Source organism: Bison bison, unplaced genomic scaffold (assembly GCF_000754665.1).
Source record: "Bison bison bison isolate TAMUID 2011002044 unplaced genomic scaffold, Bison_UMD1.0 scf7180017864243, whole genome shotgun sequence".
Taxonomy (NCBI): Eukaryota; Metazoa; Chordata; class Mammalia; order Artiodactyla; family Bovidae; genus Bison; species Bison bison.
This window is the reverse complement of record NW_011494815.1, coordinates 2279936-2295821: the sequence shown is the minus strand read 5'-3', so window position 1 is coordinate 2295821 and position 15886 is coordinate 2279936. Positions and strand designations below refer to the sequence as shown.

Sequence of the window (15886 nt, the reverse complement as noted above, 5' to 3'; positions counted from 1 at the left end):
AGGTCGGGAGACCTGGGTTTGATCCTTGGTTTGGGAAGATGCCCTGGAGAACGGAAAGGCTACCCACCCCAATATTCTGGCCTGGAGAATTCCATGGACTGTATAGTCCATGGGGTCAAAAAGAGTTGGACACGACTAAGCAACTTTCACTTCAGAGCTTTCTAACAACCTAGCTGCATCTGCATTTGAAAGATTTTGTTTTCCTTTTGAACTCAAAAGAATTTCTGATTTTAGACCAAATAAGGGAAAAGGTTCAGAGACTAGTTATGTGCTTTTTCCTGCTGAAAAAGAAAGGGAAAGAAATTTGGGTTTCGTGTCATCTTTTATCCTTCTAACAACTAGGACTGGGTAGGCCGTGTAATATAAAGGCGAGATAATTTGCCCAAGGTCACACAGCTAGCAAGAGGCAGTCTGCCTGACTTCAGAGCTTGGGGAGTGGCTATTGCACCACACTGCCCACTGGTTTCTCAAAAGCTCCTGCATTTCTTTATCTTTTTTTTCCTTTCCCCCGCCCCCACGACCCCCACCAATAGCAGTTCTTTGATATAGCGGTTTGGGATTCCCACGGTAATCCGAAGTATATTTATGTGGCTGTGAGTGCCAGGGTTGGGGCAGGACTGACTGGGGCTATATGGCCACCTGTAGGGACGGTGGGGGCTGAAAGCACCTGTTCCCAGCTCCTGTCACCACCCTCCAGGGAGGAGGTTGCAGCCTGTGGCAGGCATCACACCTTTAATAAAGTCCTCACCTCCTGAGCGGTAACTGGTCCCTGGGAGATGGGTGAGAGCCACAGCCTGCACGAGGGTGAGAAAGGGATGACAGTGGTGGCTAGAAGCACTGGGAAGGCAGCAAAGCAGACAGAATGGTCAGAGAAGGGAGCTGGAGCCCAGGTCCAGTCCCCTCCCTTCCTCCACACACAGCCCTGGGCAAGCAACTTCACCTTTCACAGCCCTGGCATCCTCCTCTGTAGTGGGGAGCACATAAGTGGCTGCCTTCCAGGGCTGGTGCGAGGACTAAATGAAGTGATGTAGAAAGGGCACTTAGGATGGTGGACACCTCACCATCAACAATCTGTATGTAGGGGTACCGATTATTATCGTCATCAAGACCAAGTCACAGCAGCACAGGTCACCACTTGTGTGCAGGACTGCTGAAGAGGGCCACTGGGCACCTCGGTGGCTTCCAAGGACATCAATGTGGCACTGAAGGAAGCTGACCAGGCCGGCCCCAGAGTGCTTAGGAGTTCTGACTCCAACTTGGGCTTTTCCATCTCTACTCTGATAATTTACAGATACGTTCACTTTTCAGCTTAGGGTATCATGAAAACGTCAAGCTGCATTGGGTCCTCTGGATAAGAAAGTGAGGGAGTGTGCAGCAATGCTTCCACCAACATCTGTTTCAAATATGAATTCTCCAGATTAAGGATCACCCCAGTTCTACCTAGAAAACCCCTGGGGTCAAGACCAGTGTCCTCCCCAAGGGCCCAGGGCCCCTACCTACCTTTTTTTTTTTTTTCCTACCTACCTTTAGGTGCTCCATCTTCTCCTGTTGGCTCAGGAAGTCCCTGTCAGCCTCCTCTGGGGCCTTCATGAAGTCCTGGGTGACCTTCTCAGAGAGCTTGCAGATGACCTGCTGCTTGGCCTGATTCTTGTCCAGGAGCAGCTGCACGTGCTGCTGCAGTTCCCGTATCTCCTGCTCCCGCAGGCTTGCTGTCTGCGCCAGGCTCTCCCGCTCCCGCTCCAGGGCCTCCACCCGCCGGCCCAGCTCCGCAATCTGCCGCACTTTGTGACGCACCAGCTCCAGCCGGTCCTTGTCCTGGGCCGCTGCCAGGTATGCGCTGGACACCCTCTTCTCCTGCTGGGCTGCCTCTAGCGCCTTGTGCAGGATCTTCACCAGCTCCTGCGTGGGAAAGGAGAAGCGCCCAGAAACTCAGGGAAGGCCTGTGAGGTGCCAGAGGCAAGGCGAATGCTGTCATCAGTTCTCCTACAAGCCCTGGGAGGTGGTGGGTATCATCTCCTGCATGCATGCCAAGTCGCTTCAGTCGTGTCCGACTCTGGACTGTAGCCTGCCAGGCTCCTTGGTCCATGGGATTCTCCAGGCAAGAGTACTGGAGTGGGTTGCCGTGCCCTCCTCCAGGGGATCATCCCGACACAGGGATCGAACCTGTGTCTTTTATATCTCCTGCACTGGCAGGCGGGTTCTTTACTACTAGAACCACCTGAGAAGACCATCATCTCCTGGGATATCTCATTCTAGCACCCACATTCTCTCTTTCTGTTTAAAAGAGCTTTAGGGACTTCCCTGCTGGTGCAGTGGCCAAGACTCTGAGCTCCCAATGCAGGTTTGATCCCTGGTCAGGGAACTAGATCCTGCAAGCTGCAGCTAAAGATCCAGCAAGCCACAACAAAGATCCAAGATCCTGCAAGCTGCAACTACGATCTGGCACAGCCAAGTGAAAAAAATTAACGTACGTGTGTGTGTGTGTGTGTGTGTGTGTGCTCAGTCATGTCCGACTCTTTGCAACCCCAGGTAGGAATACTGGAGTGGGTTGCCATTCCCTTCTCCAGGAGATCTTCCCAACCCAGGGATCAAACCTGAGTCTCCCACACTGAAGGCATATTCTTTACTGTCTGAGCCACCAGGGAAGCCATCAAAAAAATTAATAAATATTAAAAAAAAAAAAGAGAGTTTTAGTTAGACACATGGATCCCCAGCAAAGGATTACATTGCCCAGCCAAGCTCACAGCTAGATGTGGTCAAGTGATTATTCTGCCTAAATGGGATATGAGAAATGCTGTGGGTAGCTTCTGGGTCATACCTTCCAAACCACTGCACACACACTGCCCTGGCCCAGTTCCCTTTCCTTCTGCCTGGGAAATGGCAAGAAGTGAAGTAGCCACGTTGGGCTCACAAGCAGAACTTGCATATTGAAGATGACACAGTTGTCCTGCCAGCTCAGAACTGTGCACTTCACTCTGGATTCTTCAATGTTAGAGAGAAATTAACTTCCAATATGTTATAGGCTTTAAGGCTTTAAGCTTTATAATACTTTAAAGCTTCTGCCCGTACCCTATACATGTCTGTTTCAGAAATGAACAAACGGAGGCCCAGCAGAGTGGAATTTAATCCCAAGTCATTCAGCCACTGAGCTGCCTGTGCTTGGTCAGTATTGAAGGTGGAGTGGCAGCGGTGTGGCATGGCTCTTCCCTCTCACTCCTGAGCCAGACGTTCATAATCAATCTCAGTATTCCTTCCTGCTAACCCTAGCTGAGGCCTCAGAATCCTTCTGAACATGGCATCCATGCAGTCACTACCAATCGAGTTGAGGTGGCATTAGAGAGAAAACGTGCTGGCAATCCTCACACCAAGCCACAACACCTGGGGCTTCATTCAATCCATCTGTGTCCACGCCTCTGCCTACCAAACGATGCCTGTGAGGCTGGTGCAAGGAAGCAGCAGGGAGTTCAGAAGCAACAGACCTCGATTTAGTTCTTCGCAGGGCCACCTGATTCATTCAAGTACACTGAGCATTCAAGGTTTGATTCCCTGTGCCTTTGAGCTTCCAACCTTCCCAGCACTGGGGACCTGTTCTGTCCCAAAGCAGGGATATGAATTCATCTGGGGCCAGGACCAGGGTATCAGAAATCAGGCAGCTCAGCAGCCAGTCTCATGTGAAACTCAGACCTGCAGGTGGGGTCTTTAGGTCACACTGCCATGCTCCCTGCCAGTCTCATCTGGAAAAATGTGGTTCCCTGGAGACACCTTAACTGTATGTATGCCAAAGCATTTAAATAAATGATTGGCTGGATAGGGTGGTTTGCTAAGAACAATTCCATTTTGGAGGAGAACTGCCCCAAATCATAACTTCATTTGAGAAGCTAATGATAAGACCAAGTTAGCATACAACTTCTGAAACCTTGGTACTAGTGACTGTCCCTTTTCTGGTTCTTTCTCTTCTATCCATCCATCTAACCTGTATCAAGTGCTCACTCAGTGCCAGGCCCCATGCCAGGCCCTGGGACCCAGAGAGGGACCAGTCACCATTCCCACCCTCAAGGGCCACAGAGGCTGATGGAAGCAAAGGTGAACCACTGCTGTGGAGTGATTTACTGTGAGAGGCGGAAGCAGGGGTGTCTGTCGGGGCACAGGGCAGTGGGCAATGACTTTCGTCTGGGGTGGAGGCAGGGGTGCCAGGGGGCGGGGCGACCAGTACACTTCATAGAAAGGTGGAGCAGCTTAAACTGATTCTGAAGAATGAGGAGGGCCAGAGATGGTCAAGCAGCAGGTGGGAGACGTGGGGCAGATGGAGGGAGCTGAGGATTGGGAGGACTTTGCAGATGGGGCTGAGCCAACTGCTTACGCAAAGGCTCAGTGGAGTGAAAGAACAGGTATGCAGCTGCAGGTCCTGGGTGTGGAGGGGAGGTGGGTGAGGAGGGCGGTTGAAAACCAAACCGGAATGTTAGGAATTTTTAGAACTCAGCTCCGCAGGGCTGTGCAAAGAGAGATTAGCATTCCTGTGGCTGCCGGTGACTGAGAAGCCCAGACCATTTTCTGCTTCAGCGGAGATTTGGAGGCTACCCTGGCTAACTGCCTGGTGAATTAACCCCACACAGGCCACTGTTTGGACTTGCCCTAGCCTCAGAATTGGGTGGGTATCTGTCCCCCAGGGTGGCAGAGTCAACTCTGAGGCCCATTTCATTCCATCAGCTGTCTCCCCCTTCCCACATCTGGCTCTCAAAATCCAAGACCAAAACACCAGGCCAGAAGTCTGTCCTCTCATCCCAGGATATGGGCACCAGAATGAGACAGGAAGAAAGGGACCCAGAGATAGTGGAGCCAGAGCAGCAAGTGAAAGGAGAAGCAGGAATGGATCATGGATTTGGGAAACCTGGAGGCTGGCCGGCCCCAGGAGACCACCTGGGCCAGTCACCCCACTGTCCCATGGGGAGACTGAAGCTCAAGGAAGCAGAGAACTAAAGGGACCTGGTGGATCCCGAGTGGGGAAACTGCAGCTAGAGCAGAGGGCTCCCAACTCCAGTCCTAAGACCTTTGACTTCTCCATGATGTGTAATTAATGGGTTTTGCATAGAAATGCTTCTTTTGATTTCTTTAAAAATAGAAATAACCCATATTCATAGCAGCATTATTCACAAAACCCAAGAGGTGGAAACAACCCAAGTGTCTATTGATGGTGCACGTATAAATGAAATGTGGCATACGATGGAATATTGTTCGCTCTTAAAAATGAAGGAAATCCTATTACATGTTACAACATGGATGACCTTTGAGGACTTTATGCCAGGTGAAACAAGGCAGTCACCAAAACACATATATACATCAAATAGAAATACAAAAAACAAAAAGCAAAGCTAGAACATCCCATTTTGAAGCTGCTTTTGTCCTTACAACACGTGAAAGCAGCTCTCCAGGTCAGTCATTATCGAACAACACGCATTTGCAACAGTCCAAGAGTATTCCTTGTATGGAGCACACGATACCCTTCATCCCATCCCCGAGGATGGACACCTGGCTTGTTTCCAGTTCCCACAATCCCCAGCAAGGCCTTAGGACTGAGGCTTAGAAGAGCTGGCTCAGTGATACTTCTAATATTTCTTAATCGAATCATTGTTTGGCCCACCTTAGATTTTAACAATGGGTAACAAGTTGTCATTTTAGTAAGTATTTTAAAAGTCAATAAATCATTTATCTTATGAACGAGTTGATATCTTCACCACTCACTAAAATCAAGGTGGGTGGGTCCAACAGTGCTTGTGGGAAGAGCACTGGACTGGGCATCCTCTTACCCCTAAGGGGCTCAGGGCCAGCTGTGAGCAGGTGAAGGAGCCCTGGGTTCCCATTCCAGGTCCATGAAGGTGGACCTAATGTGCGTGTTTCAGAAAATGGAACCTCAGCTTTCTCGTGTGTAAAATAGATAATGGTCCTATGCCACCAAGAGGCACCAAAAGGATGACAGAGAAAGTGTGGCAAGCGTCCTTCCCCATGCTGAAATACCCCTTTCAATCTTTCAGTGCTGAGGGCGCCCTCTCAACCCTCCCTCTGTGACCCCAGGACCTGTATTCTTAAGTCTCTGTCTGCAGTTCTGGGAAGTGAGAGCTTGCACTTTGCTCCAACCAAGTGTCCTAAGCGAGTTACACACCTTCACCAAGTAATCCTGAGTGCACTAAGCTGGCCACAGGCAAGGCCCAGGAGGAGTTCATCCTGCTTAGAAGCCAACAGATGGCCAACATTACCACAAAGGCCAGCCTTCCATCTGCTGGAGCAGACAGCCTTCAGGTTGGGTGCAAGGCTGTTGACTCTAAAAGCCTGATTCACTGGGCCAAAGCTGCCTGGTAAACTCTGGACACCTCCCAGAGTCCAGATCTCCTCTGGGGCCAGCACTGCAGGGGCCTAGGATGGGTAATGGCCTCATGGGTATTGGAATCACAGGAGGTGCATTCATTTCTCCTGAAGAGCAGTTGTGGTGTTTGTGACTGACATGGGGCTATCCTGTGAGACTATAGAGGAGGCGGCTGGGCTGTGAGGAGTCCTGGACTTGGGGAAGGATACCAGTGCCCAAGGCCTGGCTCTTCCAGCTGTGTGACCATGAGCAAGTCACCCACCTTCTCCGAGCCCCTTGAACAGGGTGCAGTGAAAAGGGCAGAAGCTCTGGAGGCAGACTCCAGAGCCTGATCCCTGGTTTGCTGCCCAGGAGGGCACGGGCATGCAGAACCTCCCAGGACTCTGGTGTCTGTCAGGAAAGGCGAGGATAACTGCTGTAAGTTAAGGAGGACAGCGCATGGAGGGCACCAGCCTGCACGCCAGCAGTGACCTGTGCTCACGTTTTCTCCATGTTCCGGGCAGTGGAGTCCCCAGAGTGCCTCTGTGCCCTCCAAAGCAGCCAACAGAGCTTGAGATACAAGCTCTTTACTATTGGCAGTGTCTGCCTGGCTGATTGAGCCAGGACAAGACCCCCAGTTCCTGGGTCCTTTTACAGCCTAAGGCAGGAAGGTGTATCTTCCCACTGAAGAGACACAAGCAGGTATCTGTTGGCGCCAGGCCCAGAAGTCCAGTGGACTCTTTCTGCAGCTGAAGCATTAGACTTAGATGGTCTCAGATGGAGAGCTGCTCTCTGACCAGCATTTCTGAGTGCCTAGGGTACCACTGGGCACCCCAAGATGGTGCCAGCCTCCTCTGTCTCATCTCTGGGTCAAGAGTCTACCTCTTCTCCTTCCTCTCTTTGGTTTTGGTATTTGGGTTGCGGGCAAAACCCCAGTTGGTAAAACTGGGGTCCCTGTTCCAAATGTGGAATAAAGGTAAGGACAGCCTCTGGCCCACAAGCAGAATTCTCAGAGGCCCTCGGGGTGTGTGCGGGAAGGAGTCAACAGGGAGGGCACAGAATGCCGAAGTCACAGCCAAGATGACCACACCTGCATGTCTGGGGCAGCTGCTGGCTGCCAGGTACTGAGTTTTGTGAGTCTTGACACAGACCTTTTCAGTAAAACATGATGATAGCCCTATTTGATGATAGCTCCATTTATAGAGGAGGAAGTGGAGACTGAGAGAGGTTAGGGAACTTGCTCAGGGCCAGGACCGTCTTATTTAAAGGTCTGTGCGTTGAATTGCCCACTAGACTGAAGTGCATTTGGGAAATGATGGGTCGGAGAGCAGGCAATTCACTCATTCCCTGAGGCAAAAGCTCAGTCCCAAGACAGTCTCTTCCCACTCTCTGTCCCAAGAAAGTGCACGAGTAAGAAAGTCCAGATTCTCTAATGCTTGAACAACTTCTCCCTGATGTTTTCAGGCTGACTGTAGGGGAGCTGTCAACAGCCTAGGTGGCCCTTACTAATGTCCAAGAGCTGGCCTCATTTAGTGAAGAACGAAGAATCCTCCAGGGTTGCACAACCACTAGGGGCAACCACTAGGTCTCCCAGGGCTTCTTCACTTGACAAGAAGGCGATGGCACCCCACTCCAGTACTCTTGCCTGGAGAATCCCATGGACGGAGGAGCCTGGTAGGCTGCAGTCCATGGGGTCTCTAAGAGTCGGACAGGACTGAGCGACTTCACTTTCACTTTTCACTTTCATGCATTGGAGGAGGAAGTGGCAACCCACTCCAGTGTTCTTGCCTGGAGAATCCCAGGGATGGTGGGGCCTGGTGGGCTGCCATCTATGGGGTCGCACAGAATCGGACACAACTGAAGCGACTTAGCAGCAGCAGCAGCAACAACACCCTAAGAGGAAAGGCCACCCACACTTCCTAGAAAGAAGGGAGAAGATGCACAGAAAGGAGAGGAAGTGTCTGCATTCTACATTTCTCTTCCTTTCCAGGTCAGGTTTGGGACTTCAGCTGTCCTGGTCCAGGAATCAGGAAACTGCTACAGCTCAGCTTAATGCCCTTGGTTCTCAGGAGCGGCCTCATGACACTGACGACGGGAACACACCCTCACGACGGGAACACAAAGGTAATGGGAGACAAGAGTGATGGCTGGGGTGCTAGGTGTCATCAGAGGAGACTTCATTTGCTGTAAGGATATATTTGGGTGCTGTAAGGGCTGTGTCTTTTCTCACCGTTTGTTCTCCAGTGCCTAGAACACCGTGTGTCTGTAACAGGGCCTCAGAGAAGGCTGGGTGAATAAACAAATGAGCAGAGAACCCAGGAATGGATGAGTTTCCTCCTTTGAGGACTAAAGTCACCTGCTGCTTCATTAAATGTAACCCCTGACCTGCCAGGTATGAAGGCTCTGCTGGTTCCCAAAATAACTGTTTAGGGTGAGAAAGGCAGAGAAAGGGCCAAAACAAGGTAGGGAGAGTGCTTTTCTGGACTGTGTTCTCCAAAAACAGAACAGAACGGAAAAGAAGAAACGAACAAAGGAGAGACTATTTAGAAGTAAATACAATATACTCTTTACCTCCCCAGGAGCAAGAGCAGAAGTAATGCAGAAAGAGACTCAGGGTTTCATAATAACTTTCGTGTTGGGTTTTCTTAGCCAAGGCTCAAGCATGAGAGTGTACACCTTCCTCTCAGAGGAGAAGGAGCCTGGGACCTCAGCCGGGCCCATCTCTACAGCACCACGGGCCCTGAGCTCAGGATTTTCGGTAGCAACTGTGCTGGTGTAATCACTCTTATTGTGCTAAAGAGAACCTACTGCCTCTGCTGCATTCCCCACTGCTGCTCTGCCACATGACCCTGACTACTTCATGAGGTCACTGCCAGATGTGAACCTGATTTACTCTCTGGCTGGTAGGATTTTTGAAGGATTTGCACATCTGTGTATGTGTGTGACCTGTTTTCTACAACGACCATGTAGCTCTTTCTTTTAACTGCTAGAATTAACTTCTGTCTCTACAACACTTGAATCTTTCTCCCTGTCACTGTCCTCTGTGCTTAGCCCTTGGGCCGCACACAGAGACCTGTCTGCTTTTTCTGCCCCGTGACAGTCCTTCAGAAATCTATACCCAGTTACCAGCTGCCAGCTCAAAGATCCCCCAGTTCCTTCAGTGGCCCCTCCCAGGACCTTGCATGCAGATCACTCTCCTCCAAACACTGTCCCTCTTCAGGTGTGGGGTCAGGTCATGGACAGTCTCCCAGGGGAGATCTGAGAGACCCTGTCCTTGGTGGCCTTCGGTCACCTAGTCCGAGTGACAGCATGTCCCTGACTGATTAACAGCACAGTATTCCCAGCCACATGCAGTTTGGTTGTTTAAGGACCTAGACTAGTGAACATATCATATCTGATTTGTCCAGGGGCACCAGGCCCAGAGGAGAGCACCAGAGCCTGGGGCCTCTCTGGGGCCAGAGCTCACCTTCTGAGCCTTTAGCTCCTTGGTGAGCATCAGAACCTGCTGCTCCAAGGCCAGTACTTTCTCCTGGGCAGTTCGGTTCCGCATGAGCCCTTCACTGAAGAGCGGGAAGGTGTTGCTCTGGCTTTTGGCTTTCCGAATGAGACTGGTGGTCAGAGAGGACTTCGAAGAATTTGCTGGATCCTTCCCTGCTCAAAAGGAGAACACAGAGGTTGTGATCAGCGGCCTCAGTAGTTCTCAACCTTGGGGTTGCTGCAGAAGCCCTGGAAGGCCTGGTAAAATGTAGATTGGGGACCCACCTCCCAGAGTTTTTCCATCAATAGGCCTGGGGAGGGGCTTGAGAATTTGCATTTTTAACCGTTCCTAGGGGATACTGATATAACTTGTGCAGGGATCACATTCTGAGAATCAAGAAACTAAATCAACATTGTTTACACTGTGCTGCCTGGCTCATCCAGCCCATCCTCCAAACCGTGCCTGTTCCCTACTCTCTGATTTCACCCTGCAGGTGCTACCTCCTATGACCCTGCTGGTGTCTGCCAGGTGGCCATCTCCTCAGCCACAGGTCCAGGCTGGATGTACTTTTTCTTATTTCAGGATTCCTCCTCTACACTCCGGGCGATTTTCAAAGCACACAGATCTGTCCACTGACAGGAGCACAGAAGATCCATACTCTGCCTTCTCGTCCCAGTGAGTAATGGAAACCTTCATTTGATTCTAATTACAAGCTAAATTAGGAGAGTCATACTTTCCATAGCTGAATGTCTCAAGGCTATATCCTTTTATTTCCTCTAGGGCCTGGGTCAGCAACCAATGGCCCATAGGCCAAATCAGGCCCTGGCCTGCTTTTGTAAATAAAGTTTTATTGGAACCCAGCCCTGCTCATTTATGTGTGCATTGTCTGCACTGCTCTCACACCACAAAGGCAGAGTTGAGTACTTGCCATAGAGACTGCATGGCCTACAAAGACTCAAATATTTGCTATTCTGGCTCTTTGCAGAAAATGTTTGCTGATCCATGCTAAATTTTATTCTTAAATCTAGTGTTTGAAAAATCACTTGTCCCACCCTACTCCCAGCCTGTGCTTTAGAGCTCTGCCATCAGCCTGCATGTAGGGCCATGCAATGGTCTCAAGGTCAAGAGATCTTCAGAATTTTGACTGCATGGCATACACCATGTCTGTTATGAGGGCCCAACAGAAATTCTTCTCAGCTCTCAGTGCCAGAAAAATCTTTGCTTCTTTCAAGAAAATATGTGTTTATAATTTTATGGACACTGAAAAATAATCTAACTGCTTACATTTCCCTCTTTGCCTTGGCTGCTGAAAAGTTCAGAGCCACATTTGCTGCCTACTTTGGTACAGTGTAGGATTTTTTTCTTGAGCCATCTTAATTTTCTAACTCAATTTACTCATTTATCTTCCCCCAATAGTACATCTTAAGGAGTCATACCTAGTCCTTTTAGGACTATGATGTTAAAACTAAGGATGAGGTATGAGATCCCAGGGGAGAGGACAGATAGGACTCGCAAAATGAGCCCGATGACTTTAGCAACTTTCTTCAGGGACCAGGCCAAGGGACAACCAGATAGTCTGGAACAGATAAAAAACAACTCCTTGGTCTTGTTGAAGGTAGGAACAAAATGGTCTTTTTCCAGACTTAAAAGAAACCTGATTGTTGTTTTTGAGTTGCGTGGTTGTGTTCGACTCTTTGTGAACCCATGGATTGTAGCTTGCCAGGCTCCTCTGTCCAGGGATTTCCCAGGCAAGAATACTGGAGTGGGCTGCCATTTCTTTCTCCAGGGGATCTTCCCAACTCAGAGATCGAACCCTCATCTCCTGCTTTGTAGGCTGATTCTTTACCACTGAGCCACCAGGGAAGCCAGGGTTGCCACGGCAGCCCAAAAGAAATCTGGTTGGGCCAGTTACAAAGCAGCCTGCAGTGCTCAGATGAATGCAATGCTTCTCTCTCTTGCCATGGGGTCTAAGAGAGCAGGGAGGCTCCCTGGAGCCCTGCTACCCTCTAATAACACTGCTGTCCAGCAGCCCTGAGGGCAGGCAGGGTAGCATCACTGTGCCTATCTTACAGTTGAGGAAAAGTAGGCCTAAGGCAGTGGTTTTCAATCAGTGCCCTAGGATTTCACGGGAGTGCCTCAAAGGCTGACTAGGGAGAGGCTTTGAAAGAGCCTAGACTCCCAGTTCTGCTTTTATCTGCTTTGTGTATCAGATTTTGCTTGTTCGGACAAGGTTTCATGACAATAAAGAGGTAGATTTCAAAGGCAAGACTTAGAAATGAGGCTTCAGGCAGCAGTATGGGGCCAGATTGTTGGGCCTGAATCTTATTCTGTACTCACTGTGCAGCCATGAGCCAGTCACTCCACACAACGGTCCCCAGTCCACTTGGTTATTAAATGAGAACAACAGTATTTACTGCTCAGGTCGTTGTAAAGACTAAATGGATTAATGGAGTGTAAAGCCTTTCGTGCATGTGGATGAAACTTGAAAAGATCCTGCTTTAGTAAAAGACACCCATCACAAAGGACTATATGTGGTAGATTCCATTTCTATGTAATGTCCAGAAAAAGTAAATCTATAGAGGCAGAAAGAAGATTAATGTTTGCCTAGAGCTGGAGGAAGATGGAGACTGAGACTGATGACTGAGCAGTATAGGGTTCCTGCTGAGGGTAATAAAAATGTTTTAAGGATTTCTCAGTTCAGGGGCCTTGGGTTCAATCCCTGGTTGGGGAACCATATTCCACATGCCACAACTCAAGAATTCATAAGCTGCAACTAAAAGAGTCTGCATGCTGCAACTGGCACAGCCAAGTAAATAAAATAAGAAAAAAGAAAAGTTTTAAAATAGATTATGGTGATGGGTTGCACAACTCTGAACATACTGAAAGCCACTGAATTGTATGCTTCAAAGGAGTGAATTGCATGGTATGTGAATTACTGGCAATTTGATCTCTGGTTCTTCTGTCTTTTCTAAATTCAGCTGGTACACCTGAAAGTTCTTGGATATCTTAACGAAACTGTGACCACTGCCCCCCGACCCAGCAAAAAAAGGAAAACCGTTTAGAGTAGCCCTGGTACAAAGAACCTGCTATTGATTCGATATAGTACTGATTTTCTCTTGGGCTGTTGGTTTACCAGACAGTGCTCCACACTAAAGTCACTTCTGTGCAGCCCAGGGGTTCTCTCTACCATAAGACTTAGCTAGTTTTTTCCCAATTGTTTCCAAGTTAAAATATGTCCTAAGGTATGAATGCCCATTCAAAGATGCCAACCCACCCTGATGGGTCACTCATATTTTGAAAAACAAATAATAAAGTGCCATATCATGGTAGGAAAGAATACTTTGAAGTCACTTGTTCTGCTTCTTCAGGCTGATCTGATTTTAATCATCCCAGAAAAGCATTTTCATATCCTTTCTTTACAAATTGAAAAAAAAAAAGGAAGGGAGAAAAAGTGAGAGATATTTTCCTTTATTACTTCAAGAATCATTTCTTGGTGTTTCAGTTTGGGAAAATGAAAGGTGTTCTGGAAATGGATGGTAGTGATTGAAAGTGATGGTAGCACAAGAAATGTGCAAGTACCCTACACTTAAAATTGGTTAAAGTGGTAAATTTTGTTATGTATTTTTACCACAATTTAAAAATAAAAGTGGGTGGGGGGACTTCCCTGGTGGTCCAGTGGCCAAGGCCCTGCATTCCCAATACAGGGGACCCAGGTTCAATCGCTGGTTGGGGAACTAGATCCCTCATGTCGCAACTAACGGTTTGCATGCCGCACCTAAAGATCCTGCCTGTTGCAAAGGAGATTCAGCACAGCTAAATAAATTCAATTAAGAAAAAAAAAAAGAATCGTTACTGCTGCTAGACCCATGGAAGCCCAGGAGGACTGATCTGGATCGTTCCGTCTTTGACACAAAAGCAGGGACGCTGGTTTAGGGGAAGACGGAGGACACCAACTTAGTCTCTGAAGGCAGCTCGGGCCTGGGCAGAGCTCACCTGGGGCGCCAGGGCCAGGGGGAGAGGGCTGCTCCTCTCTCTGCGTCTCCTCGCTCAGTGGAGAATCTTCTCCGGGGGGTCTGTGGTTTGCTCCTTGGGTCTGCTTGTTGCCCCGGATGTTACACATTGTGTTTCTGAAAGGAAAATAGAGGGTCACGAGGCTGATGGCCTTGCTGTGCTGCCCGCTGCCCTCCCCGCTGCCACTGCTGGTGCTCAGGCTACGTCCCCAACCCCGATCACGGCCTGATCAGCCTGCCTGACTCCAGGTTCCCTGCAGGATGCACCCCATCTGAGCCTCTCCCAATACCCTCATCCCTCTCCTTCCGCTTTTTCATCATACACGTCACCTTCCGTACGTAACATTCCTTGTAAGCAATACAAGCTTGACTCCTCTGCCTCCAACTCCACTGCTGGAATGTAAGCTCCATGAGGGCAGGGGTGTTTGTCTGCTTTGTTCAGTGAAATAGACTTGTCCGATTAACTTTCCTGAAACCTTCACCTGGTCTTAGAACGACTTGGCTTAAAAAGCACTAGTGGCTCCTGACTTCTGCTGAGAGAAGTTCCAAACAACTTCCAGCCTCCTGCTCCCTTTGCTTTCTTTCCCTGCTCAGACCTGTTCTCTCGGCAGCCTTCACTGATCACCTCACAGCCTCCAAGGTGCTTACTGTACTTCAGGGATGGGCCTCCCTTTGACCAAGCACTTGCCTAGGCTAAGTAATGGTGTCTTTTCTTCAAGAACTGGGCACTAACCTACCTGCATGCCTGTGGGTACCTGGCACTGGGTCACATGTGCCCAGAGTGCAGACTCAACAGATTTTTTTTTTCCAACGTGGGCTATTTTTTAAAAAGTCTTTATTCAATTTGTTACAATATTGCTTCTGCTTTATGTTTTGTTTTTTTGGCCACTAGGCATGTGGGATCTTGGCTCCCCCACCAGGCATCAAACCTACACTCCCTGCATTGGAAGGAGCAGTCTTAACCAGGGAAGTTCCCTCATCAGTGTTTGCTCTGCAGGAAGGAACTCGGTATCACCAAAAGCTGACCGGGCACTACAGACCACAGAGAAATTCACAGTGAGTTGAAATGGATGAAAAGGCAGCTTAACTGAGTTTATTTTCCCTCTGCAAAGCGATAAAAGCAGATATATTCCAAAATATAAACAAGGAAGAAAAAAATGAAGAGTTCACTACGTCCATGTTTTTTAAACAGGATATGAACCATTGTACAAGCTGCTCACTTGTGTCTGACTCTTTGCGATCCCAGGCACTGTAGCTCTCCAGGCTCCTCTGTCCATGGGACAAGAATACTGGAATATTGGAGTGGGATTACCATTTCCTTCTCCAGGGGATCTTCCCGACCCAGGGATCAAACCCGGGTTTCCTGCATCACTGGCAGATTCTTTACCATTTGAGCACCAGAGAAGCCCATGGTAGACTGAAAAATCAGTTTGCTATCATGATAAACATCTAAAAAATGGAATAGAGAATATCAGAAGCATCCCACTTAGAAAGGGTTTTCTTTTGTGAATTACATATATGCATACTGAGCTATAAAATAAGATGGTCCTCTGTGTGTGTAAGTTTTTGATAACTAATTCAATCTCTTTACTTGTTATAGGTCTACTTAGATTTTCTATTTTTGAGTCAGTTTCAGTAATTTGTTTTACTTGGTATTTGTCCATTTCATCTGAGTTATCTAATTTGTTAGCATATAATTGTTTATGGTATTCCTGGAAGGAAAGTTATGACCAACCTAGATAGCATATTGAAAAGCAGAGACATTACTTTGCCAACAAAGGTCCGTCTAGTCAAGGCTATGGTTTTTCCTGTGGTCATGTATGGATGTGAGAGTTGGACTGTGAAGAAGGCTGAGCGCCAGAGAATTGATGCTTTTGAACTGTGGTATTGGAGAATACTCTTGAGAGTCCCTTGGACTGCAGGGAGATCCAACCAGTCCATTCTGAAGGAGATCAGCCCTGGGATTTCTTTGGAAGGAATGATGCTAAAGCTGAAACTCCAGTACTTTGGCCACCTCATGCGAAGAGTTGACTCATTGGAAAAGACTCTGATGCTGGGAGG

At 48.7% G+C, this 15886-nt stretch overlaps 1 protein-coding gene across 5 annotated transcripts in view; it reads right to left on the bottom strand.

Moving 5' to 3' along the window:
* The window catches only part of TBC1D2 (TBC1 domain family, member 2), a 42767-nt gene that overhangs the window by 15567 nt on the left and 11314 nt on the right, over positions 1-15886 (bottom strand). For 3 of the 5 annotated variants that reach the window (XM_010847042.1, XM_010847044.1, XM_010847043.1), the window contains 3 exons: positions 13809-13942; positions 9804-9988; positions 1525-1899 (listed from right to left, as the gene is read on the bottom strand). In XM_010847042.1, the coding sequence (XP_010845344.1) occupies positions 1525-1899; positions 9804-9988; positions 13809-13942 (694 nt within the window). Of the gene's footprint in view, positions 1-748; positions 1492-1524; positions 1900-9803; positions 9989-13808; positions 13943-15886 lie in introns of those variants that run through there. The other 2 variants (XM_010847046.1, XM_010847047.1) reach the window with 1 other exon arrangement.